The 23205-nt window shown below is 35.3% G+C and overlaps 1 protein-coding gene and 1 long non-coding RNA gene across 4 annotated transcripts in view; one reads left to right on the top strand and one right to left on the bottom strand.

Moving 5' to 3' along the window:
* Window positions 1–23205, top strand: part of LOC126764440 (alpha/beta hydrolase domain-containing protein 17B) — a 112643-nt gene that overhangs the window by 70467 nt on the left and 18971 nt on the right. The window contains exons 2-4 of one of the 3 annotated variants that reach the window (XM_050482126.1): window positions 7995–8201; window positions 8254–8386; window positions 19621–22891. In XM_050482126.1, coding sequence (XP_050338083.1) covers window positions 7995–8201; window positions 8254–8386; window positions 19621–19644 — 364 coding nt within the window. In that variant the 3' untranslated portion in view covers window positions 19645–22891. Of the gene's footprint in view, window positions 1–7994; window positions 8202–8253; window positions 8387–19620; window positions 22892–23205 lie in introns of those variants that run through there. The other 2 variants (XM_050482124.1, XM_050482125.1) reach the window with 2 other exon arrangements.
* LOC126764465 (uncharacterized) lies at window positions 17276–18511 on the bottom strand. The gene is made up of 3 exons (XR_007667996.1): window positions 17924–18511; window positions 17812–17846; window positions 17276–17731 (listed from the first exon to the last, which is right to left on the bottom strand). It is a non-coding gene; the product is annotated as an uncharacterized LOC126764465 (long non-coding RNA).

Below are 23205 nucleotides of genomic sequence, written 5' to 3'. Positions count from 1 at the left end.
TAGTCGAAGTCAATTTTCTCTAATTTCTTTGGTCGAGCCTTTATCGCATATATGTATATCAATTGAATTAATTGGGTTGATTTTAATAGAAATATCTCTAATGTGGAGCAGAACATGGTACATAGAACAAAGAACTATATGATTTAAGACCTATAAGTTAAAAAAGTATATCAAATGTAATTGTAAGCCTTTTAGGCTTTCGAATAATGAATGTAAAATTCTTTCGCAACATTTTTATACTCTTGCAACCAGTTGCTACAGAGTATTATAGTTTAGTTCACCTACCGGTTGTACGTATCACCTAAAACTAATCGAGGTAGCTATAGGGTTATATATTATATATACAAAGGAACAGGATGACGAGAAAAGTTGAAATCCGGTTGATTGTCTGTCTGTCCATCCGTGCAAGCTGTAACTTGAGTAAAAATTGAGATATCTTGAAGAAACTTAGTATACAGGTCCCTTAGTACAAAACCAAAATCCGAGTTCGTTGATGGGCGTAATCGGATCACTGCCACGACCACAAATCGCCATTAACCGAAAACCTATAAAGTGTCATAACTAAATTAAGATATAAAACTGTAATTTGGCACAGGGGATCACAATAGTAAGGGGCACCTGTGGATAAAAATTTTTGAAAAAATGGCCGTGGATCCGCCTAATATGATTAATGTGTCTATCTCTTAAACCACTAAAGCTCCAACAACCAAATTCGCCCAACGCGAATATTGCAAGAACTACTACCGATAGTTGGAAAATGAATGGAATGGGATGAAAGCCCCTCTCATTCCCTATATAACGGTACTGTTCAAAACGACTAAAAGAGCGCTAAATCAATAACTAAATGAGCTAGAAACGTAAAAATTTGCCGACGGATGAGCATAACACGGATTTTAAGGGGCCGGGGTAAAAATTGGACGATGGACTGGACCCGACTGACCGATTTCGACAAAATGTGGAAAGTATAAGGAAAGAAAATAAGTCGATCAATGTGTGATATATATGCACCCGAACTTAATATAAAGTCGATCCCGTAAGTAAGTATATTTCTACAATGCAATATTGAATGTGGTCTCCCCACTAATGCTTATAGTTTTTCTCAATTTCGCGATAGGTCACATGACGAACTTGCAAAATCAGTTTGCGCACAGAATCAATAGTGTCCGTAACAACTACTGATTTTGGGCGACCTTTACGAAGTTTGTCTTGATAACTCGAAGTCGATTGAACGCAACGGTGCAACGTTGCTGAGACTTTTGCAAGTCAAAAGTTATTTAAAATTATCCGCCGGAAATATCCGCGATTTAATTCCATTGTTTGGCCGTAATAAATATTTTATGTTACTGTAAGCATCACAAATAGCGCAGGTATATCAAAACGTTCAGATTTAAGTTCTTTGCGATGAAGTTAAGAAGGGCTCGATTGCAACACTGCCAGTTGCCAAATCTCGAAATATAAAAGGCTACCTAAGTAACTTTAGCAAAATTTTCGAGCTCTTGATATTTAATTTCGAACTTTGATATTTGGCACTCTGAAAAGGTTTGTATTGTAGAAGTGAGCGCATACTAACATGAAAGCCTATATTAAGAACTACTTTAAGTAAAATCCGTGTACAATGCATTGCATACATACATGTATTCTTACGTCATCATAATTTTACAGTTTGAAAATGCGCGAAATCGGACTAGAACCACGCCTACTTCTCATATAACTTAATTCTAAATTTGATCACATCTTTTCACTTTGCTTAAAGAGTAAATTTCGGGAGAGGTTCTGTGTATAATCTTTTATCTAAGCTCCTTACTTTTTTGTAGCTGTGCTTCTTAAATTAACAGAAGATCAAAGTAGATTAACTCTTTTCAATAGCCTTTCTTTGACAGATCACGTGTGAGTCGTGTCAAGTTTTTTTTTTTTTTTGTTATTTTTGCTCAGTATTGTTTGGCATAACATCAAGGAAAGTTTTACGCCTGAAAAAAGTTTACCAGTCAACTTTATTATGAAAGTTCCCGTTCTGTGTTTCGCGCGCTCCACACAAATTACGGTCAACATAATCGGCCCACTGAGCGTACTATTCGCAACACTATCACCCATATTGAAACCTAGCATTCATCATTGTCCATGTCCAGCAAGCAGAGAAGAAAATATAGCAGCCGTAGCTGAGAGTGTTCACGAAGACCGTGGAGAGTCGATTCGGCGCTTTTCGCAGCAACTCAGCAGGAATGACGGTTATCGCGCTCACTCACTCCGTAGCTCTTTTATCTTCGTTTAGTTCCAAAGAACATCATCCACCACACAGAATTTTGTATGAACAGTGCGCAAAATCATAATCGCAAGGTGGTTATTAGAAACTAAAGGATTACGCTGGCTGGAATTAGTTAGCTTTGGCAACCGTTTACCTGCTGTTAATTGAGTAGAAATACACTACAGAACTACTAGAAATATTGTTACAGAATATAATATTTTGTTCACCTAAAACTAATCGAAATAGATAGAGGCTTATATCAGGATGACGAGTTGATATCCGGGTACCTGTCTGTCTGTCCGTCCGCCCGTCTGTGCAAGCTTTAACCTGAGAAAAAATTAAGATATCTTGAAACTTGGTATACATGATCCGTCGCAAAGAAGTAAGGCGGGGTTCTTGGATGGGCATAATCGGACCACTGTCACGCCCACAAAACGTATAAATGTAATTTAGTACAAGGAATCGGAGTAGCTAGGGGCATCTGTGAGTTAAAAATTTAGAAAAAGTGGGCTTGGCCCCGGGCTTTATTTGGTTTTATGTACATATCTCCTATACCACTTAAACTACAATAACCAAAACTCACAACAAATCTATTTAGCGCCACTGTAAAATCGATCAAACCGAAATATAACCGCGTCCTCTCCTCATATAACGGGACTGCTAAAAACTACTAATAGTGCGATAAATCAATGACTACATATGCGCAAACATAAAATTTTGCACACGGAATGGTATGACCTTTTAGAAGCCGGAATGACTTTTACAGTACATAAATCAACAAGCAAATAATATAACGGAATAAAACTTTGCACGAATAATTCCCTTAGAGTATGCCACTTTATGAACAAAAATTGTCCAAAATCAACCAAAACTGTTCAATCCCCCAGGTACCGGTACTGGGGTCCACTTACCCAGTATCTAAAGTTCACTTTTGACCGAAAATCTCGGTCAATGGATGGGGTATAAAAATGAAGTTCAGAGAGAATCTTTTCCTAATAATAGTATCTCTGTGTATCAAAACTGGGTTGAATCGAGTCAATATTTCCCTGAGCTCAATTATGTCTAATATAAATATTTTCGAACTTCCGGTTGACTTTAAACCGCATATATCGGCCAATATGTGAGTTATCTTAATGAAAATAAAAGAGCGTGTTTTTCTCATAGCAATGTAACTTTGTGCCTAAAATAGATACAATTGGGCGAAAACTTGACCAAGCCCCCATATAACGAATATCAGGATATTCGAACATAGCGATGTCGAGTAGGTAGTTGCATTTATAAGCTGGGAATGCATATCGATAGCTGCGGTCCAAGAAACCAAGCTAAACAGCCGCTCAGATCTTCTGAGTTGTGTAGGTTTCAACGTTGTACGTAAGGATTGCGACATCGACCGCAGGGATACTACCCTAGAGTGTCAGGGTATATCCGGTCAGGTTATGATGAGCTAGAGATATTCAATATATTCAACCCCCAAGTTACATGTTGCCTTACAGGATACCATCCACACGAATATAAGTGCGTCACTTCGTGACGAAATCCGTTAGGCGACCTTAACGCCCACCACGATCTTTGGCATTCCTGTCTGTAAAATGATGATGGAGGTGGCAGAACAGATAGACGATTCGATATTCCGCACAATAAATGACGAAACCCTGCCCAGAACTATGGGCACCTGTAAAAGCTTGCCCGATATTACCATTGCTAACGATGGTCTGATGAATAGCAAAACCTGGCGACCTTTGCTAACTCTCCCATCTGACCATAATTTTCTCGTTCGAGAAACTTTAACAAAGCTAACTATGTCGTTTTCACCGAATTTACTGACAGCATCTTCAATGCTTTACCCATTCCTACGGACGTAATAGTTGACGAACACTTACTCCGCAAGGCAGCAGCTTCTACTCGTTTCATTCCTGTGATCCCCGAATAAGAGATCTCAATTTGGAGATTCGGCGGTCGAAATGGACACAGCACTTGACTCCTTAACCTCTTCACCAGTGTAAGTAAGTAATCTACGTTCCCTCCAGGACTGAAGAGGTGGACCATGAATTACCTGAGCGGTCGTCAATCAGCCGTACTATTTCGAGATGAAAACTCAAAACTGAGAAGAATTAAACAAGGGGTTCCTCAGGCTGGTGTTGTTGTCCCCGCTATTGTTTAACTTCTATATCTCAAAACTCCCACAACCACCAGAGGGAGTTTCTATTACCTCGTAGGCTGATGATTGCACGATATTGACGTCGGGCAATGGAATCGATGGCATGTGTTCAAATGTAAACGGTTATCTCTCCAACCTTTCTCGCTGTACTGAACTTAATACTTACCCTACTAAATACACAGCGACTACATTTACAAACTGGACGAAGGAGTACAGACTTGACATTAATATTGCAGTCGATGGCGTCAAGATTCCGACTGTCAACAATCCTAAAATTTTATGAGTGAATTTTGACAGTCTGTACTCCTTCATACGACCGCGATTGTAGGGGCGCAACAAGATCCTCAAGTCGCTAGCCTGCAGCACATGGGAAAAGGACAAAGTAGGCAACTTACAAGGCAATCGGCCGGTCGGTCCATAACTACGCCGCAGCAATATAGTCACCTGGATGCAGTGAAATGAATTCGAGGAAGCTTCAGACTTGTTAGAATACTGCACTCCGGATACGACAGGATGCCACTTGATGTACCCTGAGGCCCATATGCTCCCAGTAAAGGAGCATAATGAACTCCATGTAGTTCCTGCTTGGGTGCTTTAGCATAAATAATCCCTGCAGTCACCTGCATGGAGCAAAACAGCCTCCTTGGAGCATCAAAAGATCATTCCTAAACTACGTTAACGACATCAAACAACCAACCAGACTTCGGACACTACTAACTTACAACAAGCACTGACTGCCATTCACAGTGGAGCCATCAACACCTTCACCGACTTCCTTTCAATGAATGGCGTACTAGGAGTCAAACCACCACCCATTGCAGACGAAGAGCTCAAATTACTACGAAAACAAGAGCCACCCTTGCCCAGCTTCGTTCTGGATACTGTAGCAGATTAAACTCCTACTCCGACATATCTTATGTATGTCCTGCCTGTAATGAGTCTCCACATGACATTGGCCACTCCTTTGCATGCCCCACTAGGCAAACCATTACATTTAATTTGAGTAAAGCCATTAGAAAGCCAACCAGAAAATATAATCAAATATGTTAAAAGCTGAAACACTTAAAGTAGTAGTCTGGTAACTTGGGTTCAAAAATTCGAAATTTTTTTTTTTGCTTAATTTTAATTTCAGACAGAAATTCTATATATTTCGGGAGTTATAACGAGTTTCATAGAGCGCCTCGGAGTCCTCTCTCTCAGAGTTGTTGAACTTTGAACGCGTTTTTCTCAAAACATTGTTTTTCTGGTCGGCCCGGGTCCTAACTTTTTTTCTATTGAACCGATTGCTTTAAAATTTTAACGGGCTATTTTACACACTTATAGTTCTCGTCGGTACTAACGAGCATTTTTTTTTCACCCCTAACTTTTTATTTTACAACCCTCTCTTTACTAAAATAAAAGGACTTTTTTTCAAAGTCCGCCATTTTGTTATTTACCCTTGAAATTTAACTTCAGTAGTTCCGACCAGAATGACATGTCTACAGATTAAGAATAATCAAGAATATTTGATTTCAGATAACATCAAGAGCCAAAATCACCTGGGCCACCCAAGTGAATTTTTTTGAGGTTTCAACTTCGAGTGACAATAATAATAGTAATAAAGTATTACATTTTTTCAAATAATGTTTTTTTATATTTTCAACATATAAATAAAAACACTGTAAATATTCAAGATAATTCATTTTTATATTCCTATAAAAAACCACCCTCCAAAGAAGTCATGAAAATAGGTATAAGTTACCAGACTACTACCTTAATATATGTAAAGCACAGAAACGCTGAAATGTTAATAAAAAGCTGATATAAGTGTTTTCAAAGAACAGAAAAAGTTTGAGGATCGCCGTGTTATTGGCACCGAAGAAATAAGATAGACTACTGTAATAGACGAACAACAACAGACTAACAACTAACAGACGAACAAAATTAATGCGCCTTAAGCAACGCTAATGCGCTTTGCAATTTTATGGTGACAGACGGCATACTTGTCCATTTAGACAGCTGATAGTGAAATTTGTTTATTAATTTAAAAAAAAAAGTGAAATAAAAATGAATAAGATAAATTATTAATAGAAATTTTGGTATTTTTGGAAAATCAGTATAAATTTTACGAAAAAATTCGTTTATTATTAACTACGTTAAAAGATAATAGAGTGAAATTAAAAGAAATAATTGATTGCAATGCGGAAAAAGTGTGCGAAAAAGTTAAGAATAATGGAAAAATGGATAGCAAACTGTGCGTTGTTTATTTTCTGCCATCTAAAAATATTAAAATTTGTTTTTGTTAATATACTTGCACATAATTTAATTAGCAATATAAAACTGCTTACCTCTGATGCTGCAAACGCAAAGGAGGCGGCAGACTTTAAGCGACATCTGTCAAAAAATAGCAAAAATCGGTCATTTTTGAGCAATGTCGCCTACCCAAATTTGGTAAATTCAGCTAAATGCACGAAATTCCTGTGTATTACAAACTTGGTTACATGGGTTTCCTCCGGCAAAAAACGGCTTTTTTTCAATAATTTTTTTTACATATAAAAAATGAAATATTTTAATGAATTTTTTTTTATTTAAAAGACTCATATTTATTAAACGTTTTGTAAAATTAAAAAAAAAAAAATATCAAAATGGCAGTCATTACGACGCCATTTCCAGCAGTCCCTCGGAAAAAAAATGCATCCGCGTTGTCAGCAGAACTTCTTTCAGGATCATCTGAAATAAAAATAAAAAATACGTGTTTTAGTAAAGACAATAAACTAGGTATTGGACGAAGGAAACAAAAAATTAAAATTGGATTTTTGGCAGACGTTTTTATAAAAAAATGCAAATTTCGATGAAAATTTCTCGATATTTTGTTTTAATAGCTGTAATTAAAAAAAAATCCTTCGTTCAAGACCTTGTAAATGATATCTCGAAGACCTGTGTAAAATTTCATCAAGGTCGGTTGAGTAATTCGCGAGAAATCTTGACAACCGACTTTGAAAACATAGTTTTGAGAAAAACGCGTTTAAAGACGGCGCACTTAGCCTATCTAACCTCGAACGCCCAAGTTCTCAAGGCTGTTTCTCCGAAACTATTAGTCGGATCAACTTGACAATATTCTCGAGATGTTATAGAATTTAATAAGACAAAAAAAAAATGTTCGATTTTTTCAAACTGTGAAACCCATGTAACCCCTTAACATGGGTCAAATGCGCAAGTAAATGTAAATTAAGCCCGCTAATTCTTTTAGCGCTGTCGTCCGTCAGGGCTATAAGGGCATACAGTAAAAAAACTCAATCAAATTGTTATTGTGATTAAGACAAACTATGGTAATTGAAATAGGGGACTCTAGCTTTAGAGTTTTAACTTTTACTAACTGAAATGAAATAGATGATATTAAAAAATTATTTCTGTAAATTTCCTTTACTATTTATACCAAATTATTCGTAGTGTGTGATAATGGCATGGTATGTGATAAATTATGGTAGAGAATTACAATGAATACATTTGTACAATATTTATGTAAAATTATTTCTCTAACTTGCATGATCTTCACGTGTTTTACCATTATTTACGTATATAGAATGACTGATATGTGATATATCTAATAATTAGTATTCTTCCAAAATTTGTTCAATATAGGTTTAATATCAGTCCCGAAACTATTATTTTATACGGCCAGAGTATTGGTACAGTACCAACAGTTGATTTGGCAACAAAGCATGAAGTTGGGGCAGTAATTCTTCATTCTCCACTGATGTCCGGACTAAGAGTGGTTTTCCGTAACACCAAAAGAACATGGTTTTTCGACGCATTTCCAAGGTATGCTTTCCATGGATAAATACAGATTTTTTTAAAAATATATTTTTTTCAGTATTGATAAAGTTTCAAAAGTCAAATCACCAGTTTTAGTAATACATGGAACTGACGATGAGGTTATAGATTTTTCCCATGGGATAGGTATTTATGAACGCTGTCCCAAAGCCGTTGAACCTTTGTGGGTCGAGGTAAGAATATATTTTAGAATACGCCATTAAAAACACAGAGTATATAACACATAAGTTATAAATTGTATAAAATTAATATTTGTATAGGGAATATGGGCTTTATCGATACTTTACGCGCAGTATTTAATATACTATATTCAATGAGTTTAATTCATACTCAAACATTTTATATACAGTATCCTATGGATACCCCGCCACATTTTTTTACTACTATTTCAATATTTCTTCCCAGTGTTCAACAATTGAAGTTGTACATACATACGAAGAATTATGGTATTTGGTAATTACTTGAGCTTTGCACGCAACTAAAGTGCGTACTATATAGAGAGGCAATATTTGTGCGTAGTGTTTATACATATATGTAAATAATGTCTATAAATATCAGTAAATAAACTTGAGAAAGGTAAAGTTTCATCACTTTAATCTCATTAAAGTGTTTTAGTCAATAACTATAAGAAAAACGAATTATTTATAAAAATAAATTCCGTTAGATAAATGTATAGTATTTGCACATATTTCAGTTCAGCAGAGTGCGATTTAATAAGGACAGCGTGCTATTCAAAACCAATATCGAAAATAGTTTTATAGAAACGTGTTTTTTGCAGAGATAAGGCAAAAATACTGCTTTTAGTTTGAATATCAATCAATTAAAACCTGATTTTTATTTTTATAGAATAGATATGGGAAAGGGTAAGCCCTGCGATCCGAAAACTAGAGAACAGATTAAATATTTAATAAAACAAGGAAACTATCCATAAAATACTTAAAAATTATTTCTGATCGAGGTATTCATTATGTAGGAAGACCGAAACATACGATAAAGACCGTTAAATATGGTGGCGGAAACATTATGGTTTGGGGATAGTTTTCATACAATGGTCTGGGGCCGCTGCATAGGATACAGAGAAATATGAATGCAATCGATTATGTTGAGACAATATATGCCATTTAGGTTGACACTTATGCAGGACAACGACCCTAAAAACACGGCTAAGTATACAAACGAGTCTTTTAGGGTCAATAATGAAGTGATCACCGCAGTCCCCGGATCAAAACTCCATTGAAAATTTATGGAATATAGTCAAAGCGTCGTTAAGAGAAAAGTGCCCAAGTAATAATTAAGAACTTTTTCAACTTATTCAAAATTCCTGGAATGCAATTCCAGTTTCCATCTGCCAAAACCTAGTTGATTCTATTCCAAAGCGGGGTCGATCAATTTTAAACAACCATGGATTTTCAACAAAATATTAAATAAATTAGAGATTAATAATGGGTTGTCACAAAAGTATTGCGGTATTTTTATTGAATTTTTTTTTTTTTTTATTGAAATTGAAATGAATTTTTGATGACTCATGCCCAGCTCTTGACCGATGCTACGGCTGCTACTATGCCGGTCTCTTTCGACCAATTCAGCGATTTTATCGCAATTTTCGACGACAGGACTTCAGGAGCGTGGGGCATCTTCGACCACCTCTACACCAGAACGAAAACGTTGAAACCATCGTTGTGCGGTGGAAATGGAAACTGTATCGAGTCCATAAACTGCACAAATTTTATTGGCGGCTTGAGATGCATTTTTACCTATATCGTAGTAGTACTGTAAAATATGTCGTGTTTTAACTAGCGAAAATACCGCAAGAGTTTTTTGACAACCTTATTATCACATCAATAAAAACTAGTAACTTTTTTATACTCTCGCAACAATGTTGCTAAGGAGAGTATTATAGTTTTGTTCACATAACGGTTGTTTGTAAGTCCTAAAACTAAAAGAGTCAGATATAGGGTTATATATACCAAAGTGATCAGGGTGACGAGTAGAGTTGAAATCCGGATGTCTGTCTGTCCGTCCGTCCGTCCGTCCGTGCAAGCTGTAACTTGAGTAAAAATTGAGATATCATGATGAAACTTGGTACACGTATTCCTTGGCTCCATAAGGAGGTTAAGTTCGAAGATGGGCAAAATCGGCCAACTGCCACGCCCACAAAATGGCGGAAACCGAAAACCTATAAAGTGTCATAACTAAGCCATAAATAAAGATATTAAAGTGAAATTTGGCACAAGGGATCGCATTAGGGAGGGGCATATTTGGACGTAATTTTTTTGGAAAAGTGGGCGTGGCCCCGCCCCCTACTAAGTTTTTTGTACGTATCTCAGAAACTACTATAGCTATGTCAACCAAACTCTACAGAGTCGTTTTCTTCAGGCATTTCCATATACAGTTCAAAAATGGAAGAAATCGGATAATAACCACGCCCACCTCCCATACAAAGGTTATGTTGAAAATCACTAAAAGTGCGTTAACCGACTAACAAAAAACGTCAGAAACACCAAGTTTTACAGAAGAAATGGCAGAAGGAAGCTGCACCCAGGCTTTTTTTAAAAATTGAAAATGGGCGTGGCCTCGCCTACTTATGGACCAAAAACCATATCTCAGGAACTACTAGACCGATTTCAATGAAATTCGGTATATAATATTTTCTTAACACCCTGATGACATGTACGAAATATGGGTGAAATCGGTTCACAACCACGCCTTCTTCCAATATAACGCTATTTTGAATTCCATCTGATGCCTTCTCTGTATAATATATAGTACATTAGGAACCAATGATGATAGCGGAATAAAACTTTACAAAAATACGGTATTTGAAAAATATGTAAATGACGTATAATGAAATCTCGATTATCACTTTATCATGCGAGAGTATAAAATGTTCGGTGACACCCGAACTTAGCCCTTCCTTACTTGTTTTATTTATTATTGTATTTTTTTTATAGTAAAACACGAAATGTCCTTATTTTTTTCACATGTTAATATCGCAAATTTGAAAACAATTGCAAATAAAATTCATAACTTTGAAAAATATGGGTAAAGTTAAAATAAGGCTTTTTTTTAATTTGTTCTCAATAAATTTGATTAGTTATTTGCTGTTAATTACCCCACATTTCTTGATGCACATTAACCTCATTAACTGCAGACCACTGTCATTATTTTTCACAAACTGTATGTATATGTAATGTATATTATTAAAGTCGAAGATACACGGTCAATCATACTTTGACAAAGTTCATTTCTTCGCAGTTTACAGTTTGCTAACGCTGAAATTAATAAATAAACGCCGATCTTTACAGTTCAATAAGGTTAATAATAAATTGTTCATCACTTTCCGTCATGACTAAGGAATGTTATTAAACAATGAAACACATACAAAGTATCGTACGACCGTGAATAAAGCTCCAAGCCATATCAATCAATTTTTGCAAATCCATATGATAATATCATACTACACGCTCACAATGATTGCGATACTGCATCATGTTTACTCAACTTTACTGCAAAATCAAACAAAATTTATTTGATGTATTATAAAATAGATCTGAGGCCTATTTTACTCTCCCCTCTTTCACACAGACTCACAAAAGCCCAGCGCTCTGATACGCCTAAACCGTTTTTGTTTTATTTAAAACTGTTGTGGCGCTCTTATTGAAAACCCCCCAATTTATAAGTCTAGCTTTAGAGAAAAAAATTCTGGTTTATATAAACAAATACACACGAGTCCGACAACTCGACTGTTGTTTCTGTAATTCCTTTTCACAAAATGTTCGCAAATGTTGTGTTTAAACTCAACAAAGATTTGTCATTCCTTACCTCTGGTGGGGGGAAATGAAACTTCTTATATCAAGTGAGAAATCTTTCATTCTAGTTTTTATTTAGTATTTTCCTTGCTTATATACAAATTTTAAAACTATCTTAAATAACTAAATATGTGTGTATGTGTGTATGTTTGTCTGTATTGCAGCATATTGTTTATTGCTGCTTGGCATGGGGTTGTTTTGAAGTGTACAATTTAATACATACATATGTGAGTATGTGTGATGTTATCTCTTTTGTAAATTTATGACTTGTGTCCCCATGCATTTTTATTACTATTAGATGTGCATTGCATGTAAATGCATTATGTATGTATATATGTTTGAAATTAGATATTTATTTTTAATTGTATTTCGGCTTTGCTGATAAGTATGCATGTTCAATGATATTTGAACATATTGCCGAAGGAAAGAAATGATTATTGAAAATTAGTGGACTGTATATGGATATGTACATATGTATATGATATTTCTTATCTTTTCTTATTTAATTTAATGACATGTTCAATTTTGAACATTCTGCCGGACGCCAAATGTGACTGCTAGAATGGTGACAACAGCTTGCGATCCTGTCATGGTCGTGAACTAAGTGACGTTCACGATGACTATGCGCCTTCCTGTGTTGTATCAGTGATAGCTTGCTCGTAACTATTTGTTGATATTCGAGTCCTGTCCGCTTTTCTTTTTTTACATCGGACGACGGTATACCTTTGATTTTACGCTTCTTTTTGTGTATCTTTGTACACTCTTCTGCACTGATTCCGTCCTTCGGTGATTGTTGTACTTGTTTTGTCGGTGGACATCCCATCCTTTTCTTCGTCTTGGCTTTTGGGTTCAGTTCTGCACCTTCTACTGACATGCCTACATCGTCAGCGGCTTTAATATCCACGTCTTCATTTGGCTCTTCTAAAACACCTTTGCGCTTTTTCGGCAATTGTGTTGGTTTGTGTAAAACTTTAATTTCCTCTTCCTTCTCATGCGCTTTAGCATCATCTTCCAAAATGTGGTCGATTTCTTTAGCTTCGTCCTCATCTTCAATCGATTCATCCTGGACTGCACTTCTTCAAAATGTGAGCCTGCCGGAAGAGATAAGTGCCAAAGTACCAATTCAGTTGGTTTTTCCCCAGTTATTGAAGGTTCATGTAATTCTGCAAAAAATTCTTCAATTTCATTTTCCTTTTTATCTTCCTCTATTATTTCTGTTGTTTTTTCTTCAACAGAAGATAGAGGGAGTAATCGAACTGTTATTAGTTTTTCGTCTTTTATCTTTTGCACTGCATTAGTTAGTTTCGTCGCAGATATAGATAATTTGGGTATGATGAACAGAATTCGCTGATTGTCATACTTTTTCTTAAGTAGACTCCATGCAGCTTCATAATTTTTTGTTGAAATTTGTAGATGCTTTATTACTCGAGCAGCTTCGCCTTTTAAGCATTGGCGAAGACGCAGCATTTTTTCTGTGTTCGGCATCTGCTCGTTGTCATCTACCATAACTTGAAATATGTTGTAAAAATTGGCTCATTCCTTAATATCGCCACAAAATGTTGGAATTTTTATTATTTTTCTTAATTCAAAGTTGGGGCGAGGAGAAATTTTAGGCTCTTCTTTTTGTAACTTTTTTTTTTTTATTTTTAAGCTCTTCGTAGTATTCGTCATTAATTTCTTCGAATAAGATTTCAATTTCTTCATTGAAATCTAATTTGCCTTTTAGTTTTTGAATATCTACGAATAAAAAGTCTAAACACTTTAAATGATCGTTGTTGATCCTTAATTCCATACTTAGATCTTCCATTTTTCTTCTGAGGTTTTCAATTTTCCTCATGAATATGGAAGTTTTTCGATCTAAGTATTGGTGTTTAGCTTCAACTTCTTCAATTTTTGTTTCACTTGATGGCTTTGTTAAAATAGTGTTGGACGTGTACGACACCTTTTCAGAAAAAACCGCTTGGGTTTCAGGAATTTTCTTCCTGTTTATTCCAATTTTGAGAGTTTTTCGTCAACACTTTTCCTATTTATTGATGAACTGCTTGTTTTTCTCCAAAGAAATCGTTGGAGGTATTTGATTTGGTCGCCTAGTTGACCTTGCTGTGCCTCGATTCACAGCCGCTGAATATCTGTTGGATAGCAGTTAGATCACTGCGGTTAGTCTCTGCTAAAACGGCTTATGCGATCGCTTTTAATGCGGGAATATACACCCGTCTTACAAATATTTTTATTTAATCAATATGCGGGAATATACACCCGTCTTACAATTATTTTTGTTTTATGTTGCCTGTATTTTAAACAGGGTCTTTTTGTATATTGTCTGTTTTGTAAATACAGGACATTTTAATTTGGCCGAGCTCTAAATCCGGCTTGAAGGACCAAATATTTAAACTCAACAAAGATTTGTCATTCCTTACCACTGGTGGGGGGAAAAGAAACTTCTTATATCAAGTGAGAAATCTTTCATTCTAGTTTTTATTTAGTATTTTCCTTGCTTATATACAAACTTTAAAACTATCTTAAATAACTAAATATATGTGTATGTTTGTATGTATTGCAGCATATTGTTTATTGCTGCTTGACATGGGGTTGTTTTGAAGTGTACAATTTAATACATACATATGTGTGAGTGTGTGACGTTATCTCTTTTGTAAATTTATGACTTGTGTCCCCATGCATTTTTATTACTATTAGATGTGCATTGCATGTAAATGCATTATATATATATGTATGTATGTATGTATATTTACATACATATATATGTATGTATATATGTTTGAAAATATCGGGTGATTTTTTAAGAGCTTGATAACTTTTTTTTAAAAAAAAACGCATAAAATTTGCAAACTCTCATCGGTTCTTTATTTGAAACGTTAGATTGGTTCATGACATTTACTTTTTGAAGATAATTTCATTTAAATGTTGACCGCGGCTGCGTCTTAGGTGGTCCAATTTTGGGCAACTTTTTCGAGCATTTCGGCCGGAATAGCCCGAATTTCTTCGGAAATGTTGTCTTCCAATGCTGGAATAGTTGCTGGCTTATTTCTGTAGACTTTAGACTTGACGTAGCCCCACAAAAAATAGTCTAAAGTCTACAGAAATAAGCCAGCAACTATTCCAGCTTTGGAAGACAACATTTCCGAAGAAATTCGGGCTATTCCGGCCGAAATGCTCGAAAAGTTGCCCAAAATTGACTTTCCGAATGGACCACCTAAGACGCAGCCGCGGTCAACATTTAAATGAAATTATCTTCAAAAAGTAAATGTCATGAACCAATCTAACGTTTCAAATAAAGAACCGATGAGATTTTGCAAATTTTATGCGTTTTTTTTTAAAAAGTTATCAAGCTCTTAAAAAATCACCCGATATATATTTATTTCTAATTGTATTTCGGCTTTGCTGATAAGTATGCATGTTCAATGATATTTGAACATGATGATTACCATTAATGCGGTATAACAATATTTTAAATACCCGCTATTAATATTTACAAAGGAAAACTTATGATGAGAATACTCTAATCAAATTATTTATTAAATACCCGCTTAGCGGTTAAAAGATATAAATGTAAACGCATATTAATATTTTTATGTAAATATAAAAAAGTAAAAGTATTAGTTTTAATACAAATCATATATAATATTACATTTATTCTAATTTTTATCCTTATTTACTATTTGCTTAAATATTCTTATTATATAATACATATTTGCATATTACATAAAAAAATATACAACAAAATGGAAATTTCCGAACATATCATAAACAGTGAGATTCTCCATTACATATCGACGCATTTCCGCGAAAGTATCGTATGTAAAAAAACGAAACTTTAAAGGAAGAGTTTTTTTTTTAAATTACTCAGCTTAGAATGGGAAAATCATATTCAAATTTTTTAGGTTGTATTGTATTAGCTACAGGAACGAACGCCAACTTAATTTTTGTCAGTAATGGCACATTTTTCAAAAAAAAATAAGGATATTTAAACATACGATATTTTCGCAAGCTATGTTTTAGTGAGCTTAGCCGCAAGAAGTATGACATACGATAATTGCAAAAAAAAATATTTATTGTACGAAATAAGCTAACAAAGGTAGTGCAATCATTTTATTATTACAGTATATATTTTATTATTTATTTTAATCTTCTTCATCCGTTTCCTCCAAACAGTCCTTTATTAAATTTGAATGTCGAAGGTTTAAGTATTCCTTATGATACTTTTGTGGTATACTATTTTTATTACATAAATTACTTAAGTCTACGAATTTTTTTGTTGATATATTTAATTTACAGCTATATAAAGATTCAATGTTTTGGTTAACGTTGAACAAATTAATAAGTTTTTTGTTTGAGTTTTCGAAATACTCGTAGCTTAAATCTATTGACAATTGTTCTTTTCTAACATTGGTTTCTGATAAAAGATTCTATAGTGCTGTGTACTGAGTTTACCGGCATCAGAGTGTGTCCGGGAAGTAAATAGGTAATCTTTATTGTTTTTAGGAAAATATAAGTATTTAAAAAATATGATATCATTGCTAGCACAGCCTTGTTCTTATTTTGTCCTGAGCAACTATCGCAATAAAGGCTCAGATCATCCGTTTTTTTTCCGACTATATAGAATAAGAAGATACCTCAAGAGAGCTGAGCATATTTCATTACTGCCTCTCTTGCCATCGATTTCGCCCCACAAAAAACAGTATCCATTTCGGGTCCCACTTTCATACACACTTAAGTTGTAGTAAGCGTATTTGCGTGAATAAAAAAGGGTAGCATTTTTGGAAAAAGGAGTATGCAAAACCTTTTGCATATCGAAACTAGCGCAAAGAAATTTTTGTCCCATTTTACTTTCCGCTTGTTCTTTGAGAAAAGTAGCTGTACTTTGTTTTTTAATATTTATTTGAATTTGAAATTCTTTTGAATTCTGAACTTTTTCTCTATCATCTTTGTTAATATACTTTATATTTTCGCAAATCGTGCATTTGTCCTTTTTTGGCAAATGGAAGCCAATTGAAAACTCTGTATTAAAAACATTTCGAAATATTCGGCAAGATACTGTGAACTCATTTAAGCCTTGATCTTCCAAATAAATAAGATACAATTTATATAAATTGGATACATTTCTGAATTCCCTTGGTAAATAGACTTTTTGATTATTTTTACGGCAATAGTGTGATGGTACTGCTGGCAACTTTTTTATGTAAGCTTTGATAAAATCTATTGTACGATGGTCTGTTTTATTATGTGGTGCTTTTTTCGGCTTTCAAAACTAATAGTTTTCTTTAATGCATGTCTCAAAACCATTTGAGAAATATTTAAAGTTTTCAAAAAAAATTCTGGCAAACTTTAAATATTTTTCCATCCCACAATAGGGAATATTCAAACGTCCAGTTTCGCCTTTGCACACGCTTTGCTTCCTGCCCAGCTCGCCTTTTTTTTAATTTGCTTTTGTTTGATATTTGCATGAAGCCATGTTAGCCGTCTTGTGTTTGACATACCCCAGTAATGTTCGTTAATATTTTGCCGGGAAATGTCTGGCACACTTCGACAATCCTTCTTACATTTGGTATTTATACACGGGTTAGGAAGTACTCTATTGTCATTTTTCTTCTTTTCCTTTCTCACTGGTTTGCGCTTAAGTCCACGTTTTCCAACGCAGCACTCTTCATCATCGTTATCGCTATCACTATATGGGACTGGTGATTTCACAAGCTATGGTGTTTAAAATTTTGTTAGTTTAACTAAATTTTATAGACTGCAATTGATACATTTATATTGTTACATTTACTTACACTTCACATCTATCTAAAAACACTTCATGAGCTAGCTAAACGAAACAATTATAGGCATCACTTTTGAATAACTCGACAATAATTAAGTGAAACATAGTAAGTAACTACTTACTTTTCCATGGGTAAATTCCATAACAAATAAATCATTTGTTGATCACAATTGTTTATATTTTGTTCACTATTGATGTGTTTGAAACTAAATGAAGACTAATTTGGGCTTTCACAGCTTCACTTATCACCAGATAGATCAATGAATATCAAAACGTACACCAAGAATTAACGGCGTAAAGAGGAATTAACGGCAAAATGGAAAGAGCACATAATGAAGATATGAAAATGTTGTTATCTCTCTATATTTTTGTGCGTTTGCAGTAATTCGTTCCACATGCAAAAAAAATGTGTATGGACTTACGATAATTTTGCGCGAACAGAAAAATTCACAGTTACATACGATAAAATTGAAACTTAGTTTTTATTGGAACTATAGCGTTTTCAGTTATATTATTTTGCAGGATAGTGAGACATAAGTTTTCTAACAATTTGGCATTAAAATCTCAATTTCGATAAAAAGTAACATACGATACTTTCGCGGAAATGCGACGATATAGTCCATAGACATGATCCATAAGCGGACAAATTTCATGAGCACAACTTTTCATTAATATTTTCCTATAAAACCTATTCTTATAACCAAATATGAATAAGTTCAAAAACCGGATACGCGCATTTTTTGGTTATATTTTCTTCAAATTATCTCTGATAATTATCCCGTTTCTTTGTATTTCTTATTAATTTGTATACTTTTGCAACAGTTTTTTTAAGAGTGATCATAGGAAATAAATTGTCCTCCTCTTGCGCCGTCTGGATCGCAGTGGCTCAACGGAAACTAGTGGGATAATTGTCATTAATTTAGTCCTGGTTGACATTGGCTCGCACTTATTACTTCAAAAGAAATATAGTTTTAAGTTCCAGCTTCTGACTCTACTCTCGTTTTTACCACGTCCTTAGGAACACTGCAACGGTGTGTCGTATGAAACCGAGCGCTATAGCCACCATGACAAGAATTTCTAATTGAAAAGGAATGCTGGAGTGCATCGCAGCGAACTGTTATGTCGCATCTCCACAGGAAAAGGCTTTGCTAACCATTTGCCAAATACCTTGTCATTGAGATTGGCAATGTTTTTATATGCGCATTTGCTATTATGAAATAATTATTATCAATTTGTTGTCGCTTTGGTATGATAGAATTGATCTATAAACATTTTATGAGAACGACAAAAATGGTTGCGGATAGCAGGACGGCCCGTAGTAGCAGATTAGTTGCAAAATCATAGCCCTGACATACAACAGCGCTAATATGAATTAATGGGCTTAATTTAAATTAACTTGCGCATTTGACCCATGTTAATGCAAATTAGTAATGAATGTGAATTTACCAAATTTGAGTAGGCAGCACTGCCCAAAATTGTGAGTTTTTGCTATTGTGTGACAGATGTCGCTTAAAATCTGCCGCCTTCTTTGTGTTTACAGCATCAGATGTAAACAGTTTTTATATTGCTAATTAAATTATGTGCAAGTATAATATATTAACAAAAACAAATTTTAATATTAATATTTTTAGATGGCAGAAAATAAACAACGCAGTTTACTGTCCATTTTTCCAATATTCTTAAGTTTTTCGCACACTTTTTTCGCATTACAATTAATTATTGCTTTTAACGTAGTTAATAAAATTATATTGATTTTCCAAAAATACCGAAATTTCTATTAATAATTTATCTTATTCATTTTTATTTTTATTATATATAGTTGACGCAAATCAAGTTTTGTTAAAGGCACATCGCCATCCTATATCGACCTTACCTTACATTCATAGTTTCACAGACATCAGCAACTGAGAAGATCGGGAAGTCTTTATATCTCCGATGATGTTGCGTGAGTAGTTCGGGTCCTTTTTTAAAAATGTGAACCCATATTAGTTCCGGTTTTTCAAATAAACATGGAGAAAAAAGATAGCAAAAGCACTTCGCTATCAAAACTGTCATAAAAAGAAAGTCTTGAACCATTTCGTCAAGTGTTCACAAGCTGTTTGAGGAAATGGATTTTTTCCTTTGCTGGAAATTCAGCGGCCCATTCTTTTCGAAGGGTGATAAATCTCTGAAAGAATCTTCATCGCATCGACTTTTCTGCACGCTCGATACGGCTAGAAAAGCTCTGAAAACTGTAATATGTTGCCGGCTTGAAAAATACACTGAAAGCGACTGTGGATTGAACCCAAAGCAGTTTGGTTTCCGGAAAGCTACTGACATGACTCAGTCATTTTGTATGCGGCGCCAATTTGGCTACCAACAACAAAATAAAGTTGTTATATAAGAAAGAGTGCTTTCAGCATCCAGATTAGTATCACTAAGTACACTGTATCGGATGATGCAATCAATGTTATCTGAGACAGTTTACCCGTAAACATACATAGCATCATTGCGTGATTCATTAGTGCTTGAAATTCGACACGCCATAACATCTAACCAGCTTCTACTTCTTTATTGGTGTAGACGTTGCTTACGCGGTTATAGCCGAGTTTACAACAGCGCGTCAGCCCTTCCCTTTTACTGTTTGCCGCCAATTGGAGAACCCAGGTGTAGCCAGGTTCTTCTTCACCTGGTATTTCCAACGAAGTAGAGGTATTTCTCTTCCTCTGCTTCCTCCGACGGGTACTGCGTCGAATACTCTCAGAACTGGAGTGTTTTCATCCATTTGAACGACATGACCTTGCCGGCGCAGCCGCTGTCTCTTAATTCACTGAACTACATATGTCAACGTCGTCGTATATCTCGTCCAGTTCATCGTTTCATTAGCTACGATATTCGCTGTTGCCATTGCGCAATGGGCCATAAATTTTCTGCAGAATCTTTCTCTCGGGAACTCGTAACGCCGGGTCGTCAGATGTGGATACCTCTGCACCATGTATCAGGACGGAGATGTAAAGTGACTTGTAGAATTTGATCTTTGTTCGTCGAGAGAGGATTTTACTTCTCAATTGACTACTCAGTCCGAAGTAAAACTTGTTGGCAACAGTTACTCTGCTTGAATTTCGAGGTTGACGGTGTTCGAAATTATGACTGTCAACAGTGACATGGGAGCGAAGTCGCGACAACTGTTTGTTTGATGGCAGAAGATATTTCGTCTAGCAATCCCATTTGCTTCGCTCATTTGTCCAACCTGGAGAAAGCGGAACTAACGGCGCGGCTGTAAAGGCCAATCGATATCATTGGCGTACGCCAGCAATTGCACACTCTTGTAGAAGATTGTATCTTTTCTATAAATTGTCTCCAGCAACAAATTGAAGAAATCGCACGATAGAGTGTCGCCTTGTCTGAAACTTCATTTGATATCGAACGGCTCGGAGAGGTCCTTCCCGATCCTGACGAAGCTTTTGGTATTGCTCAATGTCAGTTTCTACAGCCGTATTACTTTTGCGGGGATACCAAACTCAGACATAATGGCATAAAGGCAGCTCCTTTCCGAAAACCAATAGTTTCGTTTGCAGCTGTACGTAAGGAGCTTGAAAAGCCGTCCCACAGTTCTCATATACCGAATTACTGGTGAGAGCTCTCAGTCAGCAGGAATGCAAGTCGAGGGAAAATCCTTCGGTTGTATGTTGTGATTGCAGATTCTTGACGTCGAACCTTCTTTGTGTTTGTTAACGTGCTTTTTTTGCTGCACAGAGGCGGATGCGTATCTTCGCTGCAACAAGACAGTAGTCCAGTCATTGCTATGACCTTGGAGTTTACGCACGTTTTAAAAACTGGAGACCTGTCAGTCACAATATGTTCGACCTGATTGGTGGCTTTTCGATCCGGGGACATCCAGGTACCTAGATGAATTTTCCCATGCTGTAATCTAGTACTACATATAACCATATGGCGGGCCTCGTCGTAGCCTCAACCCATTTGGGAATGTTTCATCGTGAAAACTGAATTTACCGACCGTTGTTCCAAACATACCTTCTTAGCGCACCCTGGCGTTAAAGTCGCCAAGCACAATTTTGATATCGTGACGTGCTCAATAATCTTTGAGAAAAAATATCTAATACACTTGTACCAACGTTTTTTCCAATCCTCGAAGCAGGTGTTCCGGATTAGCCTGCAATGCGCCTGGCGATTCACGTTTAATGTGTTCAATTGATTTAAACCAATTCTTTTTTTTTATTAACGTGTTGCTTCGTCCTCAACCGTTTTTAAATAATTTTTGCCAAACAAAAATACTGGCTTGCTAAAAACAATTATCACCGAAAGCCTTTTCCTACATTCTGAACGTTTCGGCACCAGTAATTTAATTCCACACTCAAAACTTATTCGAATTTCTTTGTTGAATAATTTTACTTTTAGTAAAAATCGCCGAATGCACGTGTATAAAGTATCGGAAAGAAAAGCGTACACTAAACACTAATGATTATTTTAATGTGATATTTGGGAAAGATTTTATTGACGGTCATATCAACCTAGAAAAAAGAATATTTTGACGAATAGGTTTTCGCGCGAAACAAATTAAACATTTAGTAAATTTTGCTAAGATATATTTTCTAGGTTGCTTTTTATATTACGGAAGTTGGCAACCCTACTGTTGCAATCTGGCAAATTACAACTTTATCGTAAAGTTTGACATTTTTGATGTTATACATACTCAGCATGGTTTGACATACGACCGATATTTGTGTTGCTTACAGAAACTCGAAATATGCATCTCAGCCAATAAACAGAATTAAACCGCAAATTTTACCCTCGATTATATTTTACAACTTTTGTCGTGGATTAACTCAGCAACTGAGCATCGTTGAACTTAATTCAGTTTTTGGCGACTCCAAGACAAATTTCGTGGAGGTTGTCTAAAATCAATTGTTTTTGCGGAAACTATTGATGCTGTGCGCAAACTGATATTGCAAGATCGTTAGGTGACCTATGGTAAGATTGAGTTTGAGACATCGTAGGAGATGAACAAACGTGGATTTACGAATATTCGCCCGAAAGAAAATATCATTCGACAAAAAGTAGTACGCGCGAGTTAATACTTTAACCTTCAACCACAACCTTATGTTTCAGTAAAAATTAAAGAAAAATCATCAAAACAACTTTATCTTAGAACAATAGAAGCGCACTATCAGTACAACAAACAATAACAACCCAAATAGTTATTTACTAGTAAACAACCAGCCTCTCAATAGTATGAGCAGCGATAAGCATAGCATATATAAGCAACTGGAACAAAAGCCTCGAGGTCACTTTATCATAATTGTAACACTTGTACAGTTTAAGTGTAATATATTCAATATTGAAGTACATGTGTGTACGGTGAAATATTATACAAATAATATATTTATTTTATTCCTAACGAGTA

The sequence above is a fragment of the Bactrocera neohumeralis genome, unplaced genomic scaffold (assembly GCF_024586455.1).
Source record: "Bactrocera neohumeralis isolate Rockhampton unplaced genomic scaffold, APGP_CSIRO_Bneo_wtdbg2-racon-allhic-juicebox.fasta_v2 cluster09, whole genome shotgun sequence".
Taxonomy (NCBI): Eukaryota; Metazoa; Arthropoda; class Insecta; order Diptera; family Tephritidae; genus Bactrocera; species Bactrocera neohumeralis.
Note: the sequence above shows the minus strand (reverse complement) of the source record. Positions and strands in the feature narration are given on the sequence as shown.